We start from the raw sequence: 17,629 nt of genomic DNA on the forward strand, positions 1-17,629 counted from the left end.
GGTGCAGAGGATAAGTGTAGTGGCTGACCTGCCTGTTCTCTTACCTTCCCCCATCCCTCACTGCCTTTTTCTCCTCTTGGGGTTCAAGCAGAAGTAGATACAGTAGTCCCCCCTTATCTGCTGGGGGCACATCCCCAGTGGATGCCTGAAAGCACTATAGCACCGAACCCCAGGTACAGCTGATCCTGGAACAACTCGGGTTTGAACTGCATGGGCCCACTTACATGCAGAATTTTTTTTTTTTTGGTGGGGGCGGGGCCATGCTGCACGGCTTGTGCGATCTTAGTTCCCTGACCTGAACCTGGGCCCACGGCAGTGAGAGCACCGAGTCCTAACCACTGGACCGCCAGGGAAGTCCCCAGAACTTTTCAGTGGCAAATACTGCAGTACTATATGATCCGGGGTTGGTTGGATCCACGAGTGCAGAGCGGTGGATGTGAGAGCTGACTGTCAAGTTACACGTGTACTTTTGACTGCGCAGAGGCTTGGCACCCGACCCCCATGCTGTTTGGGGTCAGCTGTATACTATGTGTTTTTTCTGTACTAACGGGTGGGTGGCATATACATCGTGGACACACCGGGCAAAAGGATGACCCACGTCTTGGGTGGGATGGTGCAAGATTTCATCACACCACTCAGAACAGCATGCAATTTAAAACCTGTGAATTGTTTATTTCTGGAATTTTCCATTTAATATTTTTGGACTGAGATTGACCACAGGTAACTGAAAGCTTGGCAAGTGGAATCACAGATAAAGGGGGACTACTGTATTTAATTTTAGGGCAGTGGGAACAGGCCGCTGAAATGAACCCTTTGCAAACAACGCGTCTGATTTAATTCTCTGTCCCAGAGTTCAGCACAGGGCCTGGCGTAATCTAAGGCGCTTAAGATTTGTGAACGAGCAGAAAGGGGAGGAAGTTGAGTGAGGTGGGAAAAGCTGGTGCCTGGCGTTCCTCTGTCCGGGCGGGTGGGTGTAGGGGCGGGGTCAGAGCTGAAGGAGTTGTGTCAGGCCACCGTGCGGACCTGTGCAACCTTTCCCTGCAGATCGAGGAGGCTGGCTGGAGCTATGTTGGGGGCTGGACTGGCCAAGGTGGTTCTAAACTTGGAACTAAAAGGTCAGTGCATTACAGGAGCGCCTCCTCGTCGCCCTGAAAGGCGGGCCTCGGCACGCGGGCGTCAGTGCATCCAGTCGGGCTCTGCCTTACCAGTGCTGTCTCTGGGTCCGCTCCCCACAAGCTCACAGTTGCCTCATGGGGGCAGACGAGCCAATCCAGACATCTCTTAGCATCTCTGGCAACTCAGAGCCCCAGCGTGTATCCTCGGACGGGGATGAGAAAGTGGGGAAGGGAAGGGGGCACAAGTTAAGAAACTATAAACAAAGTGCCTTCTAACTCTAGCGTTTCTCTCCTTCAATTTTGCTGTCTCTTCCCCAAATTCTATTCCCCTCCCCCTGCCCCAATCAACTAGAACTCTACCCAAGAAGAGCTTCGAACAGATCAGTGCCAACATCACCAAGTTCAACATTCAGGGCCTTGTCATCATCGGGGGCTTTGAGGTGAGTGCCCCCACCCCCGTTCCCCCCGCCCCCACCTTCCCTCTCCCCTCATTCCCGCCCCCGCTGCTCTCGTCTTCTCAGGCTTACACGGGGGGCCTAGAGCTGATGGAGGGCAGGAAGCAGTATGACGAGCTCTGCATCCCGTTTGTGGTCATCCCTGCCACGGTCTCCAACAACGTGCCCGGCTCGGACTTCAGCGTGGGGACCGACACGGCTCTCAACACCATCTGCATGGTGAGGGCCACCACTGCTTCCCAGCCTCTGGCCAGGACTCTAATCCCTGGACCGAGTCTGGGCCTAGAAAGTGAGCCACTTGTTTTGTATCAACCAAGTCACAGTGTTAGAAGAATGCTTCTTCAAGCCCCGGCATTTACACACACTGCCTTTAACCGTGCATATGGTGTCCATCCTCCACGCCTTGTGAGTCCTGTCACCTAGAAAGGCGTCTGTACTCTGCATATCCAATGATTTTTCCTTTCTGAGGTCCTACAGCCTAGTTCCCCGACTCCGAGCAACAGGAGGGGTAGGGACAGCTTCCTTCCAGGGGAGGAGTTCCACACTGTGCTTAGCAGACGTGCCTGCCGTCCCGGAAGGCAAGCACTCGATGAGGCGTAGGGGCCCCGCTGGCCTGGGGAGGATGTCGCTCCAGAGTTCGGTGATGGCAGGGGCCAGCAAAGTGACAAGAATCACACCCCTGACCGTGTCTTTCTATGACCTGTTGTCTTTGCAGACCTGTGACCGCATCAAGCAGTCAGCGGCAGGCACCAAGCGCCGGGTGTTTATCATTGAAACTATGGGTGGCTACTGCGGCTACCTGGCCACCATGGCGGGCCTGGCAGCCGGGGCCGATGCTGCCTATATTTTTGAGGAGCCCTTCACCATTCGAGACCTGCAGGTAGACGGCCACCCAGAGCCCCTCTCCCCGCCCCAGTCTCTCCCCACTGTCCCCGTGGCGACCTAAGCTGTGAGAGCCCAAGGCGAGGACAGAGCTGATGTGTGGTCTGTGTGGAGTCCTGGAAGGAGCACCGGGCAGGCGTTCTCTGGTGTAACCTCCTGTACGTGGCCGCTGCTCCTGTTGCCGGAGCATTTGTTTGAAGGGTGGTATGCAGCTAAGCACTTTACGTGCGTTTTTGCATTTTATTTTCATAACAGACATGCAAGGGAGCTATTATCTCCATATTACAGATCAGAAAGGTTTAGTGAGGTTACAAAACCTTTCTAAACTTTGAGTAGGTGGTTTAACTGACTGAGAAAGTCACACGCCCACCCCCCACCCCCACCAGATTTCCCCTGCTACCAAACCGGAGTCCTCATTCCATTTTTTGAGGGGATACCTTTATGATCCTCGTTTTCCAAGATCCCCGTTCATTGGAAGGAAAAAGAGCCACAAAGTGGAGGGCCGCCGGCTGAGGGAACTCCCTAATCCAAGGGCCCAGCCAACCCCTGCCCGCAGTGGAGGGTGACCTTTTCCCTCCTTCACCCCCAACTCAAAGCCCAATGAAGCGACTGCTTCTGGGTGAATCACTGCTGTACACGGACCCGGACGCAACCCGTTTAGAGACCTACACGGAGAGCAGGGTCAGCCCTCTGAGGGAGGGAGAACTGGAAACCCCTGAAGGAGCCGAAAACTGACAGTTGCCACGCTTTGTCCAACTTTCCCTCTGCCTGTTCTGCCTGTCGCATCTGGAGTCTTAATTTCAGTCTGCACTGACCTTCTTAAAGGGCTTAGGCACGGTTCAGGCCCTGGGCTGTAAATAGCCCTCTTCCTGTCCCTCTCCCTCCTGCAGATGCCTGGAGGGGAAGAAGGGATCTATGAGCCTGCCCAGCCGGATCCACTCTCAGCCGGGCTTTGGATTTTCTGTTTCATTTTCAGGTGAATGTGGAACATCTGGTACAAAAGATGAAAACAACTGTGAAGAGGGGACTGGTGTTAAGGTACCTCATCCCCGGTTTGCTCCTAAGTGAAGAGAAGCAATAGTCAGGCTTTGGCCCTAGTCAGACTGCATCCGTGGCTGGGACACCCTGAGGAGTCTGGATACAAATGGAGAGCGCCTGGCCACGGGGGTAGATGGAACCGGGAAGGGCAAAGCTGACCAAGGCAGAAGGCGGGTGGAGGGAGGGGGACAACGCCCGGCACAGGCTTCGGTCTCTCCTGCAGGAATGAGAAGTGCAATGAGAACTATACCACTGACTTCATCTTCAACTTGTACTCTGAGGAGGGGAAGGGCATCTTCGACAGCAGGAAGAATGTGCTCGGCCACATGCAGCAGGTGCGGAAGACACGCCATGCCCGTCACCAGACAGCCATAAATAACCCCCAACAGTCACTGAATCTCCCAGTAGACTGCGACCCGCTGGAGGCTATCGGGGCTGCCACAGAGCGTGGGCCTGCAGGCTTTTACAGTCACAGAATCAGAAATCTTTACCTTGGAAATGGCCTTAGACATTCTGTGGTTCGTCCTCTTTATTCAGGGCAGGGTTTCTCAACCTTGGCACTCTTGCCATTTTGAGCTGGAAAATTCTTTGTGGTGGTTCTGTGTGGTGTAGGATTGCTTACTTAGCAGCATCCCTGTACTCTTACTCACTAGATGCCAGTAGCACACCCTCCTCACTTGTACGACTGAAAAAATGTCTCTAGACATTACCATATGTCCCCTGGGGGGCCGAATCGTCTCCAGTTGAGAACCACTGGTTCAGATGAAGAAAATGAGGCCACAGAGGAGAACTGCTTTTTTCAGGGCCACTAGTCAAGCTGGAATGAGGTCAAAATGAGCTGGTCCAGTGCTCTCGCCACCATAGCATGCTGCCTTTTGTGGGGAACCTGTGAGATGAGTACAGGCACCTTGCTAGGGTTGGGCTCCATCTCTGGAGTTTCAAGGGGAAAGGAATCCCTTTCTATCACCCACATTCAATCCCCACCCAAGGCAGGCCTCACTCACAGATGATACTAGTGGTCTGAGGCCTACCCCATCCCAAATGTCCCCACAGATGCCTCTTAAGCATTGACCTTTGACCTTTCTATACCCACAGATGAATTCACATTATCTCAGTTTGAATGGGCTTAGCAGCTCCTGCAGGAATGGGGTACTATTGGATAAAGTATGACGACCTATTTTCTGTTTTTCCTTCCTTCCCATTTTCCCACTTCTGCTTTGTTCAGAGAAACTCTGCACCATGTTTTATATTATTCTGAGGTGCTACCAAGAGCATCCAAATTGGGTCACAAGGAACACTTGTGTCATCGATGATGGTGACTGACAGAAGCTGCTAAGCTAATGAGGGGCAGGGAATTGACTGAATGGCCAGTAAGACTAGAAGGAAATGAACAGGGTCATGCAGCTACGGAGCTGGAAGAGGCGACTGTGAGACCAGTCATCCCCTTGTACTGATTAGTTACTCTGAAGTCTGGTGAACGGCCAAATACACCAGGCCAGCTTGCCCTGGCTCCCGGCCCTGCTTCAGGATTTCCTTTCACAGTTAGACTTCCGGATTCCTCTTTCTGGTTATAAACTTTCCTCTGTGTATTCCCATCTCTCTGCCACTTCATTAGAGTCCTTCCCCGTGTAATTTTTATGATTCTTTTTCCAGGGTGGGAGCCCAACTCCATTTGACAGGAATTTTGCCACTAAGATGGGTGCAAAGGCTATGAACTGGATGTCTGGGAAAATCAAAGAGAGTTACCGTAATGGTAGGTGGGGTAAGAGGGTGAGCCCCCTTCCTAGAAGCTGGTTCCCAGTATAGAAGCTGACTGACCATCCCTGTTGCAGGGCGGATCTTTGCCAATACCCCAGACTCGGGCTGTGTTCTGGGGATGCGTAAGAGGGCCCTGGTCTTTCAACCCGTGGCTGAGCTGAAGGAACAGACAGATTTTGAGTGAGTACCTCTACCTCCTGCGGTGGTTCCCTCCCCGGTAGTTTCGAGATCTACCCTTCCCAAGCTACTCACCTTCTTCAGTCCTTTTCTTTTAGGAGTAACACCTGTAGTCGTACTTACTTCAGATCTGCTGCCCAGGCCCCAAATCCAGCCTCTTCTGCTCAGCTTCTTCCCATAGGCTCTGATGGAAGTTGACTGGGGTGCTAAAGAGTAAATCATCATCTACCTCGTTCCTCTGTAGGCACCGCATCCCCAAGGAACAGTGGTGGCTGAAGCTGAGGCCCATCCTCAAAATCCTAGCCAAGTATGAGATTGACTTGGATACCTCAGAGCACGCCCACTTCGAGCACGTCAGTCGGAAGCGGTCCGGAGAAGCTGCCATCTAAACCTCTTTGCAGTGAGAGGAACGGATCGTCTGATCATGGTCAGCTCACCCTGATAGATCCAAGTCCATGCATTCTCCAGTGTTGCAGCTCAGCTCACTTTCAATTAGGTTTCCTTTTATTCTGTAACTGCAGCCATGGTCAGCTCTGGCCAGGGAGCTGGGGCAGGGGGCAAGTAAGCGTAAGCTCCTTGTAGTTAGAATTTATCCTGACTTCTACCCCAGCTTCATGTGTCACACGAGGCTGGGCTCCTCTAGTGCTACTGCTCGATTTCAGTTACTCGGTTAGAATTTTCCTAAAAATAAGCTTTATTTATTTCTTTGTGATAACAAAGTCTTGGTTCCTCTACTACATTTACGACAGTGACAAACCATAACTACACTAATAAATGCCAACTGGTCACTGTGCTTTTGGTTCTCCTGTTATCATCTTCACAAGTGCATTCCTGTCAGCCTCAAGCACCAGATTCTGCCCAGCGGACACCTAGGAAAATGCAGCCCATGCGCTAACCCCATGTACTTCTCTCTGTTCTTGGACATCTCTTGACTCTGTACACAGGGTCCTAAAACACAGGACACTGTCCTTATCCTCATCCCGCAACTAGTCCCTCCTGCATCCTCTGCAGCCAACAGGATGCTCCCGTCTTCCTTAAGCATGAAGTTGTGTTTCACCTCTTGATCATCTACCCATTACCCAGCGTTGCTATTTTCCAGCCATCCCCCAATCTCTACTCTTCCTCTGACAATACAGGGTTCTTCCTTCTCAACTTTTCCCCTGTGCTCCTTCCTCGATGAAAGCCAGACACCATCGGTGGGGAGACATGTACATCCTGAATGCCTGGGAAATAGAGACACCCAGTCCTGGACCTAGTTTGGTGGGTTGGTTGAAATACTGATTAGGAAAATTGTCAGTTCTTATTCAGCTCAATTTGTTTTCTGTCCCATACTGCCTCATTAGCAAGTATCCATGTAATACAGTTGGTTCTTAGGATTGGGACTACAGACTGTTCCCCCAGTTGATAGGATGCTTCCCTGTCAATGCCAGGCTTGAGATTAGTCTCCAATAATCAGATCCTGGCTCTTGGCACAAGCGTACATATTCCTCCCAACCTACACAGTTTCCTCGCTTGCTTGCTGAAGCAGGACGGAAGTTTGAGGTTTTACAAGGGATGGAGGAAAGGATTATCTGTAGTACTTCACTTCTGCTGGCTGTCCAAAGTGTAACTGCTATACCCTAAAAACAGTTCTAAAAAATGACTGAGGGCTTCCCTGGTGGCGCAGTGGTTAAGAACCCGCCTGCCAATGCAGGGGACATGGGTTCGAGCCCTGGTCCAGGAAGGTACCACATGCCACGGAGCAACTAAGCCCGTGGGCCACAACTACTGAGCCCGCGTGCCACAACTACTAAAGCCCACGCGCCTAGAGCCCGTGCTCCGCAACAAGAGAAGCCACCGCAATGAGAAGCCTGCACACCGCAATGAAGAGTAGCCCCCGCTCGCCACAACTAGAGAAAGCCCATGCGCAGCAACGAAGACCCAAATAATTTATAAAGCAAACAAAAAATGACCGAGAAGTCTTGTCAGAGCCCAGCATTAAAGCAGCCAAATGCTCTTTGTACAGTTCTTTAAGGGGAAGAAAAATTAATATCAAGCACTGTTATCACTGATTCTTCAAAACAGCCAATGCAGGTGGTGGTGACAGCCCCATTTCAGAGATGAGGACACTGAGGCTCACGGTAATTAAATAATGTACAGAAAAGTAGGAACAGTAGAAATTGCCAAACTTGCTTTTAGAACTGTTTATTTCTTTTTTCTTTTTAAGTGAGCAAAAAACACCAACAGCAAAAGGACAAAAGCAGACAAACTTTTTCAAATTAGCTGTGTCAGCAGTTCATTTTTATTTATAGTTCCCAATCAGTTAAAAAAAAAAGTTTTCCACATTTGCATAAGGTCATCTAGGATCAATAACAACTTGATCTAGTTTAGGAACATGAAAAGGGAGAGTACTGTAGACTAAGTATTGTTCACTAAAACAGATCTTTTTTGGGTAGGTGGGTCATCTCTGAGGAAGCTCTTATAATGCTCCTCCCCCACTCCTCAACTCTCCACCCCCTCCACCAATGTCTAGTATAGATCAGTAAAAAGTAAAGTTTCCAAAACACCTGAAAACAAAACAAAACAAATTCCAAACTCTTAGCAGAGTGAATGAAGAAGACCAGAGAGAAAAGGCAGCCCAGCCCACGTCCTCCTGTGCTACAGCAAACACCTTTGCCTACGGCGCAGGAAGTACCTATCAAGCCCACTAGAGCAAACTGGCTGTCAGGAGGAGAAAGAACTGCATTAGAAGAAAAGTTTTGAGGACTTTTAGTTCTTAGGACTGCTTAGAACCTCCTATCCCTTCTACTATATGGAAAGCAGCAAGACCGTCTTTCTAAAATAATATTGCTGAACTACTGTAACCCTTGGGCACACCCATGGAAAAGAAGCAAAGGCTGCCCTTCCCTTCGATGGTGAGAAAGGGGGCCAGTCCCTTCTGAATGCCCCAGGATGATTCTAGGGATATCATCCAGCCCAATTCTGAACCTGCACACCATTTGAGGTTGTAGTATCTTCATTTGGGGGCTGCAATTGTTAGCTGGAATTTTCTTAAACTTCTTCACAGATCAATTAAAATGTTTCTAAGAGGGATTCTTCTGAAAACGTTAATCAGGTCCCCAAAGGAAAACCAAACACATGTTCTATAAATACGCTTCATCTTCCGAGACAAATTTAGTCTCACTGTTGACTTTTTCCCTAAAGGGAGGGTTAGGGAGACCTCTTCCTTTTCAGGGTGCAATATGAAAGGCCAGGTAAGTAAGAAACAGAAACAAAAGTGAGGGACGTTTTTGGTTGCTTGGTTTGGGGAGGGGAGGTGATGTGGAGGTTACTGTTGTGACATGTTGCCTCGAAATAGAAACCACAGAGCAGGAACAACTGCTTTCCCTGTTTTCCAAGACAGAGACAGTGCTGCAGGGCAAAACCTCACCCAGAGTTGCCTGCCTGACGGTGCACTCGTCTCCTCTGGGCTATTCTACGAGTAACAGGTATTCCTTCAGAGAAGCTGGCAGTGGAAGGCCCTTCACCGCATCCGGCAGATACTGGAGTCCCAGGCTCCGGCGCACAGCATAGCGAGAGAGGGTTTTGAGGGTCCCTGGGGCTGAGCACAGAACAGTCAGTTTTTCACATAGCTGCTGGTCTTTGGCCACTTCTCGTGGCATGGTGCCATTTTTCCTTAATTCAAAGTGTCCCACAGCTCTGTGGAGGAGCTCAAAGCAAGAGTCCTCTTTCTCTGTTCCAAGTCCCCTGACTAGCAGAGCCACCAGGCGGGAGATGGGCGTCTGGCCTTTTAGGTTGATGACTCTGACCTCCGCACCATAATCAAGAAGGATGCTGATGCTCTCAAGATTTCCCTTCATGGCAGCCCAGCTGAGCGGGGTGTCATTGTTGTAATCCAGGGCGTTGACAGAGGCCCCACTCTCCAGGAGGGCGCGCACACACTCGGCATTGTTCTTAAAGGCTGCCCAGTGAAGTGGGGTGTCTCGGTTGCCGTCCAGTGCATTGGGGTTTGCACCATATTCCAACAGGACTTCCACACAAGCCTCATCTTTCTCAGCTGCATAGTGGAGGGCTGTTCGGTTATAACCATCCAGGGCATTCACCTGTAAAGGGGGAGCAACTACATTACAGTGTACAGACGACTGAGAGGACGACAGGCTGGCAAAGACACTTGCATGTGTCTATCCATTACCTTTGCTATGTAACGTTCTGAACATGAGGGTCAACAAGCAATTCCCAGGGAGTCATGGTGATCAGGATGGAGCTATGACAGGAGCTGAGGAGCAAATAGGAAAACAACTGTCCCCAGACAACCGACACTATGATGTCCACCGATTAGCTGGCCTGCATTATCTAGGGTTTTGCTTCCACGTTCTTATTTACTATCCACTAGGACCTCTACCACAGGGTAAGGGGAAAGAAAGAGAAGATGAAGTCTAAGTCCTCGTAACTACTCTGAAAGATGTTTATTGGAAAGCGGCTTGCATATACTGGCCAGAGAAAAGGTTTTGGATTATTTTACTTATCCTGACTCACTCTGTATCCCGTGGCTAACGGCAACCAGACTGAAAAATAATGAGGTCAAGATTCTGCCCATGTAGCTCTGCTGTGTTCTTTAACCATCCAGAGAAGCTCAGATTGTTCATCCAAGTCAGCCTCCTGCAAACATATGCTGTGAGGTCACAAGAGAGCCTGGAGGAAAGCATGTGGAGGAAAGAACACAGATCTTCCAGTGCTGGAAGAGCAGCTGGCTTGCTAAAACTCAGCATCACCTATAATTTTTGAAGGCTACAAAGACTTCAGATCCCAGGTTTAAATAGCGAATTATCTTCTCCCATGAAAGGCACTAAAAAAAAAAAAACCCTGCGATATTTAACTGAGTTCAACCTTCTACTTAGCTAAAAACTGCCCCCCCCACCGCCCCCTGGGGTAGTTTCACTTTTATCATTGACATTAATCACTGGCTTTCACTTCAGGGTCACTCATAAAAGTTATGGGATAGTTAATGACAAGTAGAGAATAACATGGCGGTGTGGAGGTGAGGATGCTGGGGGCTGCAGCAGGCTTACCGACCAGTGTGTCTGGGGCCTGCACACCAGCTTCATGGCATGTCTGATTCAGATGAGTGCCACAGCGTGTGCACCTTGAGGATGCCTCAAAAGCTGTTGAAACTGCTGGTTTATCTATTTAATAGGCACTTACTTAGTAATTACTACATGCCAGTGCTCTAAACAGTTTACAACCTTATGAAGAAGACACCACTATCATCCTCATTTTACAGATGGGGAAACTGAGGCAAAGAAAGGTTAAGTAACTTGTTCAAGGTCACACAGCTGGAAGTGACAGAGCTGGAATTCAAATTTATGAAGTATGGTTCCAGACTCTGTTCTTTTAATCATTCATTATACTATGCTGCTTCTTGCTAATGCCAATAAAAAGTAATCTATGTTTTTTATGTTAAGTACATTCGAAAGAAAATAGGAACAAGATATGCTAAGACAGAAAAAAAATCAGTGGGCAGAAAGAACACAAGTAGCTCAGTCCTGGGGAAGGGACTGCCTAGTGATCTATTTTCCAGTGACGGAGGTATTAGAAGTGTACATCCAGTAGCAAGTCTCAAGTGGTTTACGTTGGATCAGGGTTGAGGGGCCTGGATAGTCAACAGGCAATGACAGGATTAAATGGAAATATAAACAACCCTAGAAGGAAGGCTGAGAGATTAAGGGGAGATAAAAATTCCCTCTTCCTGGAGTCATGGACAGTGTAAGAAAGAAAGGCAAAGGAATGAAATACTTCGGATGATTCACCATTACATTTTGTTTTAATATTGGCCATGCCGATGTTACCAGGAGCTAGAAGGTGGGAAGAAATGGGAGAAGAGACAAGAAATTGTGGGAAAGTGTGAAGCTCAAGTTTAGTGCATCACTGATGTGACAGCGTTAGAAACCTTACCTCAGCTCCCTTCTCCAGCAGTAATTCCACACAGTCAGCATCGGACACCATGCAGGCACAGTGCAGGGGCTTCAGCGTGCCGTGGGTACAGTTCACATCTGCTCCCTGTGGGCAGAAGGAAAGTTCGATCGGTGTCTTCAGCTCTCGCTCACCACGCAGGACAAGACTCAGAACAAGGTCCGGGGGGAAAAGGGTCCTGACTCTGTACTGTAAACATACTACCAGCCCCAGTTTCTATTCCTATTCATTAAATGATATTATAATGCCAATATCCAAACCAAGAGAATACACTGAAGATGAACGAAAGGAACTGTCGCTCCCTTAGATCAAGTCATTAAGATTCTCCACAAGCTAGACTGCCAGATGGTCATTTGGACATCACTGAGGACATAACCTTATATGTAAAAGCAGTGGAACCTTATCATCAGGCAGGAAGGTTGGAAAAGCAATCACCTTTCTATGGCTACCATGCTCTGAAAAAGTCAGGAAAGGGAGTCTTTCAGCCTGAAGCCAGGAGAACTGGCATGCTCTTTTGCCACCTGACAGATGACCATCACTAATACTAAGGTCATCTTAATGTTATCTCTTTGTTTATAAACATCTTCAAAGTAGCCTATTATTATCAGCATTCTCTGCCACCTAGCCCCCCACTGGTACTTCTATTTCAAATCTGGTAAAGAAGACGGAGATACCACAGCAGACCAAAGTCACAGAATGACTCAGCAGCAGAGCTAGAATTAGAACGTGACCAAGTTTCTACTGCTGAGTCTTCTGATACCACTTTTGCCGAGAACAAGCTAATGCTGTATGACTTTTTCTTCTCACAGCTGTGCCACACAACTCTGAAGCAGCTACAGGGCTCTAGGCTTTAACTAAGGACTCTAAAGTTGTTAAAAAAGAATGTACAGAAGTAACTATCTGGATGCATTCTCTAGTGACCAAAAAAATTACCCTGTAACTTCTCTTCAACAGGAATAATACACAGAAAAAGGCATCAAAGCCCTTCTAGGATACTAGTCATTCAACAGAATTACTGAATAGTAGTGGTTAGACATCAGATAGTTAAGTTTTCTTAAGTCAAAAATTACCATGCATGTTAGGGGTTGATCTTCTCTGTGGAACTTTAAGTGGTGGCTGTTGGTAAGACAGAAGGCCAGTGATATCTCTCCATGTAATTATTACAAAACACAAGGATTTGAAAGCCGCTTATGCTTTGCTTGCCTCCTTCCTCCCTTAGTACAGCATGTGTTGAAGACTCTGAGCTTGCTGGGTCCCATGTGCACCATATGCAGACGGAGATTTTATAGAGAACAAGGGACTAGGTTTATCTAGAACGTAATTCCTGAAGAAAAATATCATAGGCGCAAAGTGAAAGGCAGAAGGGAAGAGAAGCAAAACATAGGCTAAATATATTTTAATGGTCAAGTTAATACATTTTAGAAGACTGTAAAAACTCCCTGTGATCTTGTGCTGAGTCAGAGCTGCAAACCTGTCATCCATTAGGATTCCCCGGGAGCTTTCCCACTTCACCTCCCCAAGGGCTCTCGCATCAACACAGCGCACTCACCCCTCTGATGAGGTCCTCTACATTGTCATGTGGGAAGGAGCGAATGGCAGCGATTGTTCGGATTAAGCGCTCTGAGAGAGAGTATTTGCTCTGAATGCTCTGCATAATATACCACATACTGGAACTCATCAAGGCTCAGAGTACGTTCACATGCTCCAAACTGCCTGAAACAAAGATGTTTTAGGCATACACAGTCTCGCTGAGCACACCTGTCCTTAGTTAGAGGTTCTCTGAGGCCTTCCCACTACTAAAACCAGATTTCAAATAGATCAATGATTCATTCATTAATATCATTTTTTCTTAATCATAAGAAATAGATTATAATAGTTGCTGAAGGAGCTGGGTAAACCTGGATGCAAATGTTCTGACCCTTGAAATCTCAGTTCTACTCTCTGACCTAGCCTAGCACAAGATTTCCCCAAGAGGCTCCAAGCTCCCCATGGAGCTCTGTGTGGTTTAAAAAAGACTAGGCAAGGAAGGGGATTCTTTTAAAGGCTAAAGATGCCACAAAGCATTCTTTTCCTCCTCTGAATTATGTGGTCTTTATTATCAGCATCCCCTTTAGGTTACTTGTTACATGTGGCCTTGCAGTATAGTTATGGTCATATTGTCTTTCCATCTAAACTGTAATCAATTGGAAGGCAAGGTCCTTGTCTTCTACTTTTTTGGCTCATATAAGGCCAGCCACAGAGTCTTACAAAAAGTAGGTACTTAATAAATACTGGTTGATTGACTGACTAAAGGGTATGGGAATGATTGCTACTTGTGAGAAGAGATGGAACAAATACAAATGACAAGGCATCTGTGAAACAGTTTAAAATGTCTTCAGCAAAGAAAAAAATAGGAAGTTTTTGAGGTAATATTCTAAAATAAGGAAGGAACGCCAAAGTATAATTACTCTGGGGTCATCTATATAAAATTAGAAAAAAATTTCAAAGTTCACACCAATGACATATGCTTGCAGTTGTACGAAAACAAGCACATTTAAGAGTGAAAAATGAATTTAAAAATTGGCCATTTGTGACAACTGTGAAGCAGACTTGAGTTCGGCGTTGGAAGAAGAAAATAATGCAATATACATAAATTCAACCATGATAAGTTTCGGCTGTATAAGAGCCATGTATCAGTTGGGGAACATTTAAGATTACAGCAAAGAAGGTGGAGTATTTCTATGAAAAAGCATATATCAAACTGTAGAGAAAGCACGGTATGCTGTACGGCTCTCTAGGTATAACTGTTTAGGAATCCATGTTCTTATCAAACTATAAGCTCCTTGGCGGTAAATACAGTGTTATTTTTAACAGTGCCTTGCACATGGCAGGTTCTCAATAAATATCTGTTGAACCAGTGTAAAGCTTATTACTTTGGATCCTAAAAAAATCCAAGACTTGCAGTAATTAAACATCTTATGCATATGATGACTACTAAGGGAAAAATCCAAAAATTATTTTGGTCATTTCATACTATGTAATTTTTGCCTTTTGTGAAGGACTATCCCCTTATACATTATGCAATATACTATAAACTCTAATAGTTTCCATTTTGCTAATCAGTAGCCATTTATCTGTTTAAAATATATACAGTATTAATTAATGGAATGCAAGTTAAAAATATTCAATTCATAGGTATCAATGATTCAAATTGGGTATTCTCCCCTACTTTATTAAGAATAAGTAAACTTACACACTTGTTTATATGCCTCCCTGAAATTTTCTAGATAGTTTAGACTTGGCATACGTTTTAATCTCTCCAACAGCCACGAAACTCCTCAGAGACAAAGGGTCTGTATCTTACACTTCATTGTTGCAAGGAAAAAGGGGGAAAAGGCATAGCTGCATTTGAGTCAGCGATTTCAAGAACGGGGGCAGAAAACAGAGCGTCCAAAGTGGAAGGCTTACATCGAAGTGGTTCTGTTAACCATTTCCGGGTCATGATAATCTGAAAAAACTACACCCTGCAATCATTTTCGGAGCGCCCTTGGGCTCCAGGCTAAGAACTCCTAACTCAGAATATGACCACTGGTCCTCTGCTGCTGCCGCCTCGAAGCTCGTGCTGAAGAGTGAAACTTCGGGGCACATAGACAACATTCACCGTCAGGGAGGGTCAACGAAATCTAAACTCGACGTATCTCCGGGCAGCAGCCTATGCACGGTTTGACCCCAAGTCTCCCCTTTCCTCTGCTGGTACTGGAAGTCCTCTCTCTCCCGTTTTCTTTCACTTCGGATCCAGAGACAACCCCAAGGTTTTTTTTTTTTTATTATTATTTTTTATTGCGAAGCTAGAAGCAAAGTAGGAGAGAGGTGACGTTCAAGAGCTCTGGTGCTAGTGAGACCAGGCTTCCGCCCACCCAGGCGGGCCCCCGCCCCACCGCGCCTGCTTGGGGGAGGAGTCGCGGCAGCTTGGTCTCGCCGAATCTAGGGGGGTGATGGACAACTGCACGAAATGCGAAGACATGTGGTGTCACTTTCCGCACGGGCTCCTCAGAGACCGCAGCAATTCCAGTGGGTCTCCCGGGGCCGGTATTGAAACGGGGTCGCGAAATCTGGCAGGGGAGCCCCTGAGGCGGACCAACCCCTGCCCCGATCTCCCCAAGGCCCGGAACGAGGTCCCAGCCTCGAGGGCTGGCGGACCCCGAGCTGGGAGTGGAGGAAGCATTACTGGGCGTGGTGCCCCGGATTAGGGAACCAGGCTGCAGACATTTTTGCAGCGGGGTAACACTCACCGAACTGCAGGGCTGACCTGGGTGGTGAAAGCCGCTGTCAAGACGTGACCCGGAAGCAGAAGTTGCCTCCCGGGGGCCCCTCTGTTTACAGGATAGGTGACTAGAACGGGCGCCTGCGCAGCGACCAGTGTCCGAAGGCGGAACGCGCCTGCGCAGGCTTGTGACGCCGCCTTGGTCCAAACAAGGCTTAGTTAACCACTTTGCTATCTAGCCCCGCCACAGGGTTTGCGCAGGCGCAATGTAGCGCTGTCGGCTGCTGGCCGGGCGCTGAGTCCGTGGCGGTCGTGGGCAAAGAGCTCACTCCCCGCTGGCTGTTCGACCAACTCCGTGGGGCTGTGCCTGCGTGGAGCAGGCCTGCAATGAGTTCATCCGAGCCCTCCGCTGCCTCCCACTGCCTCCATCTGATACCGGACCTGAACAGCCAATTCCCAGATTATTCCCAAACTCGCGACACCGATGCGGTTCGTTAGGAGAATAAACTGTTAGTAAGAAGTGTCTTTGGCAAATAAAAGAGACTTCCAGCATTTTTCATAACATTGGAACGCATCGATGCACCTCGGAACCCTTCTGGTTATTGTCCACCCTCCCTCAAAGGAAACTATTGCTATATCAAAGATAAACAAGCACTCATGAGGAGCACTAGCCCAAATGTTGAGGGCTGAACAAATACGTACATGCTGACATTAACCTTTCCCAACCAGAGAGATGCTGACACCTCCGAGTGATGATTTTTTCCATACAAAGCATAAACATTTCGAAGCCAGCTGCACGTGGTGGTGCATGAGAAGAGTAAAGCAGCCCATACAGGCAGACTGTTAAGAGCCGTGATCTACCCCGCAGCCCGTTTAACCAAGAGTTCCCCAGCACCCCTTCCTCAAAGCTTGCTCTGAGCAACAGAATTTGACCAGTTTGAGAGTAAAGCAGGGCCCAGATAGTTCTTGTATGTCAGCGAGGGAATGGCGAACTGGAAAAGTTCAGTGAGTCTCCTCCCAGCATCGTATAAATTAAGGATGCTTAGTACATTTCCTTATTATTAAGGATTGGGAGACAGATTTGCAAACAGTCAATTGCAGTTAAAGATCACTATTTCAACAACATTTTACTGTACAAAGCTGATGTTGAAGAACAGTTCTACTTCATGGTGAGATCAAGAGAGTGTAGAGAGAGAGGGTCTGTGAAGAGGTTTCTTGTGGAGAAATGTGTTTTGTTGAGATCCCGCTCCCTTCCCACTCAGAGGAAGAGGCAGTGCTGGTGCTGCATCCTTCTCAAGCCTAAAGAGGGGACTCTGTGGGACCAGAGAGCTTGGAAATTGTTTCCCATAGTTGTAAAACACAGAGGACTGCACTGACTCTTGTATATAAATAAAAGAAGGCAGTGGCCATAAAACAGAGGTGGCTGCATTGGGATCCACCAGCACACCCAGATTCGGTAGGGATGACAAATGTGAAATGTTTTCCTGGACCCAATGTGGGCCACATAGAGGACAGTCAGCATGAGGTTGCCTTTGGTCTATTCAAAAGACTTGTCTAGAGGTGTAGAGGGACCCAGTGACCAGAAGTTAGAGATGAACGCAGGAATCCTAGAAACCAGAGAGGCTGTTGCAGACAACCACCTGTGTCTGTCTAGGCCAAAGGGACTCAAGTGAGAGGTCTCTGATGATGGGACTCTCCCAAGAACCTCTAAAAGCACCTTACAAGAGAAAGAGTAACCATGTACCAGACCCAGGTAGTACAGACCCATCCTATCAAAACAGAACTGCCCTATCCCCTTGGTTGTCCTGCCTCCTCCCACTTGTACACAGCAGATCAAACAGCAGTTAGCTAGTGGTAAGCTGAGGAGAAACCTGAAGGCAGCAGCCACCAGCCACAGGAGGCAGCCACCAGCCCTCCCTCATGGGGGAGGGGAGGAGAGGGCTTAGACTAGCACCTTAGAATGAAGCCTGAAGTATTTGGTTACCATCTTGGACTAGAAACATTCTAATTAC

At 47.9% G+C, this 17,629-nt stretch overlaps 2 protein-coding genes across 13 annotated transcripts in view; one reads left to right on the forward strand and one right to left on the reverse strand.

Moving 5' to 3' along the window:
* PFKM (phosphofructokinase, muscle) overlaps nucleotides 1-6,218 on the forward strand; it is a 42,618-nt gene extending 36,400 nt beyond the window's left edge. For all 7 annotated transcript variants that reach the window (XM_027106074.1, XM_027106070.1, XM_027106076.1 and 4 more), the window contains 9 exons: nucleotides 1,045-1,115; nucleotides 1,468-1,555; nucleotides 1,637-1,789; nucleotides 2,286-2,450; nucleotides 3,429-3,490; nucleotides 3,714-3,825; nucleotides 5,144-5,243; nucleotides 5,323-5,428; nucleotides 5,670-6,218. In XM_027106074.1, the coding sequence (XP_026961875.1) occupies nucleotides 1,045-1,115; nucleotides 1,468-1,555; nucleotides 1,637-1,789; nucleotides 2,286-2,450; nucleotides 3,429-3,490; nucleotides 3,714-3,825; nucleotides 5,144-5,243; nucleotides 5,323-5,428; nucleotides 5,670-5,814 (1,002 nt within the window). In that variant the 3' untranslated portion in view covers nucleotides 5,815-6,218. The remainder of the gene's footprint in view (nucleotides 1-1,044; nucleotides 1,116-1,467; nucleotides 1,556-1,636; nucleotides 1,790-2,285; nucleotides 2,451-3,428; nucleotides 3,491-3,713; nucleotides 3,826-5,143; nucleotides 5,244-5,322; nucleotides 5,429-5,669) is intronic.
* Nucleotides 6,219-7,593: 1,375 nt separating this feature from the next.
* ASB8 (ankyrin repeat and SOCS box containing 8) lies at nucleotides 7,594-15,776 on the reverse strand. Of its 6 annotated transcripts, none has more exons than XM_027106084.1 (4): nucleotides 15,646-15,771; nucleotides 12,924-13,083; nucleotides 11,357-11,461; nucleotides 7,594-9,507 (listed from the first exon to the last, which is right to left on the reverse strand). In XM_027106084.1, exons 2-4 carry the CDS (start codon nucleotides 13,050-13,052, stop codon nucleotides 8,875-8,877), a joined length of 867 nt encoding a protein of 288 aa, XP_026961885.1. In that variant the 5' UTR covers nucleotides 13,053-13,083; nucleotides 15,646-15,771; the 3' UTR covers nucleotides 7,594-8,874. The 6 variants fall into 6 exon arrangements, with proteins under 6 accessions (XP_026961885.1, XP_026961887.1, XP_026961888.1 ...); XM_027106086.1 differs by lacking the exon at nucleotides 15,646-15,771 and adding an exon at nucleotides 12,445-12,698 and having other exon boundaries at nucleotides 12,924-13,038; XM_027106087.1 differs by lacking the exon at nucleotides 15,646-15,771 and adding an exon at nucleotides 12,445-12,490 and having other exon boundaries at nucleotides 12,924-13,035.
* Nucleotides 15,777-17,629: the final 1,853 nt, after the last annotated feature.

The sequence above is a fragment of the Aethalodelphis obliquidens genome, unplaced genomic scaffold, assembly GCF_003676395.1.
Source record: "Aethalodelphis obliquidens isolate GAN/ISIS:26980383/991018 unplaced genomic scaffold, ASM367639v1 scaffold8, whole genome shotgun sequence".
NCBI classification, from domain to species: Eukaryota; Metazoa; Chordata; class Mammalia; order Artiodactyla; family Delphinidae; genus Aethalodelphis; species Aethalodelphis obliquidens.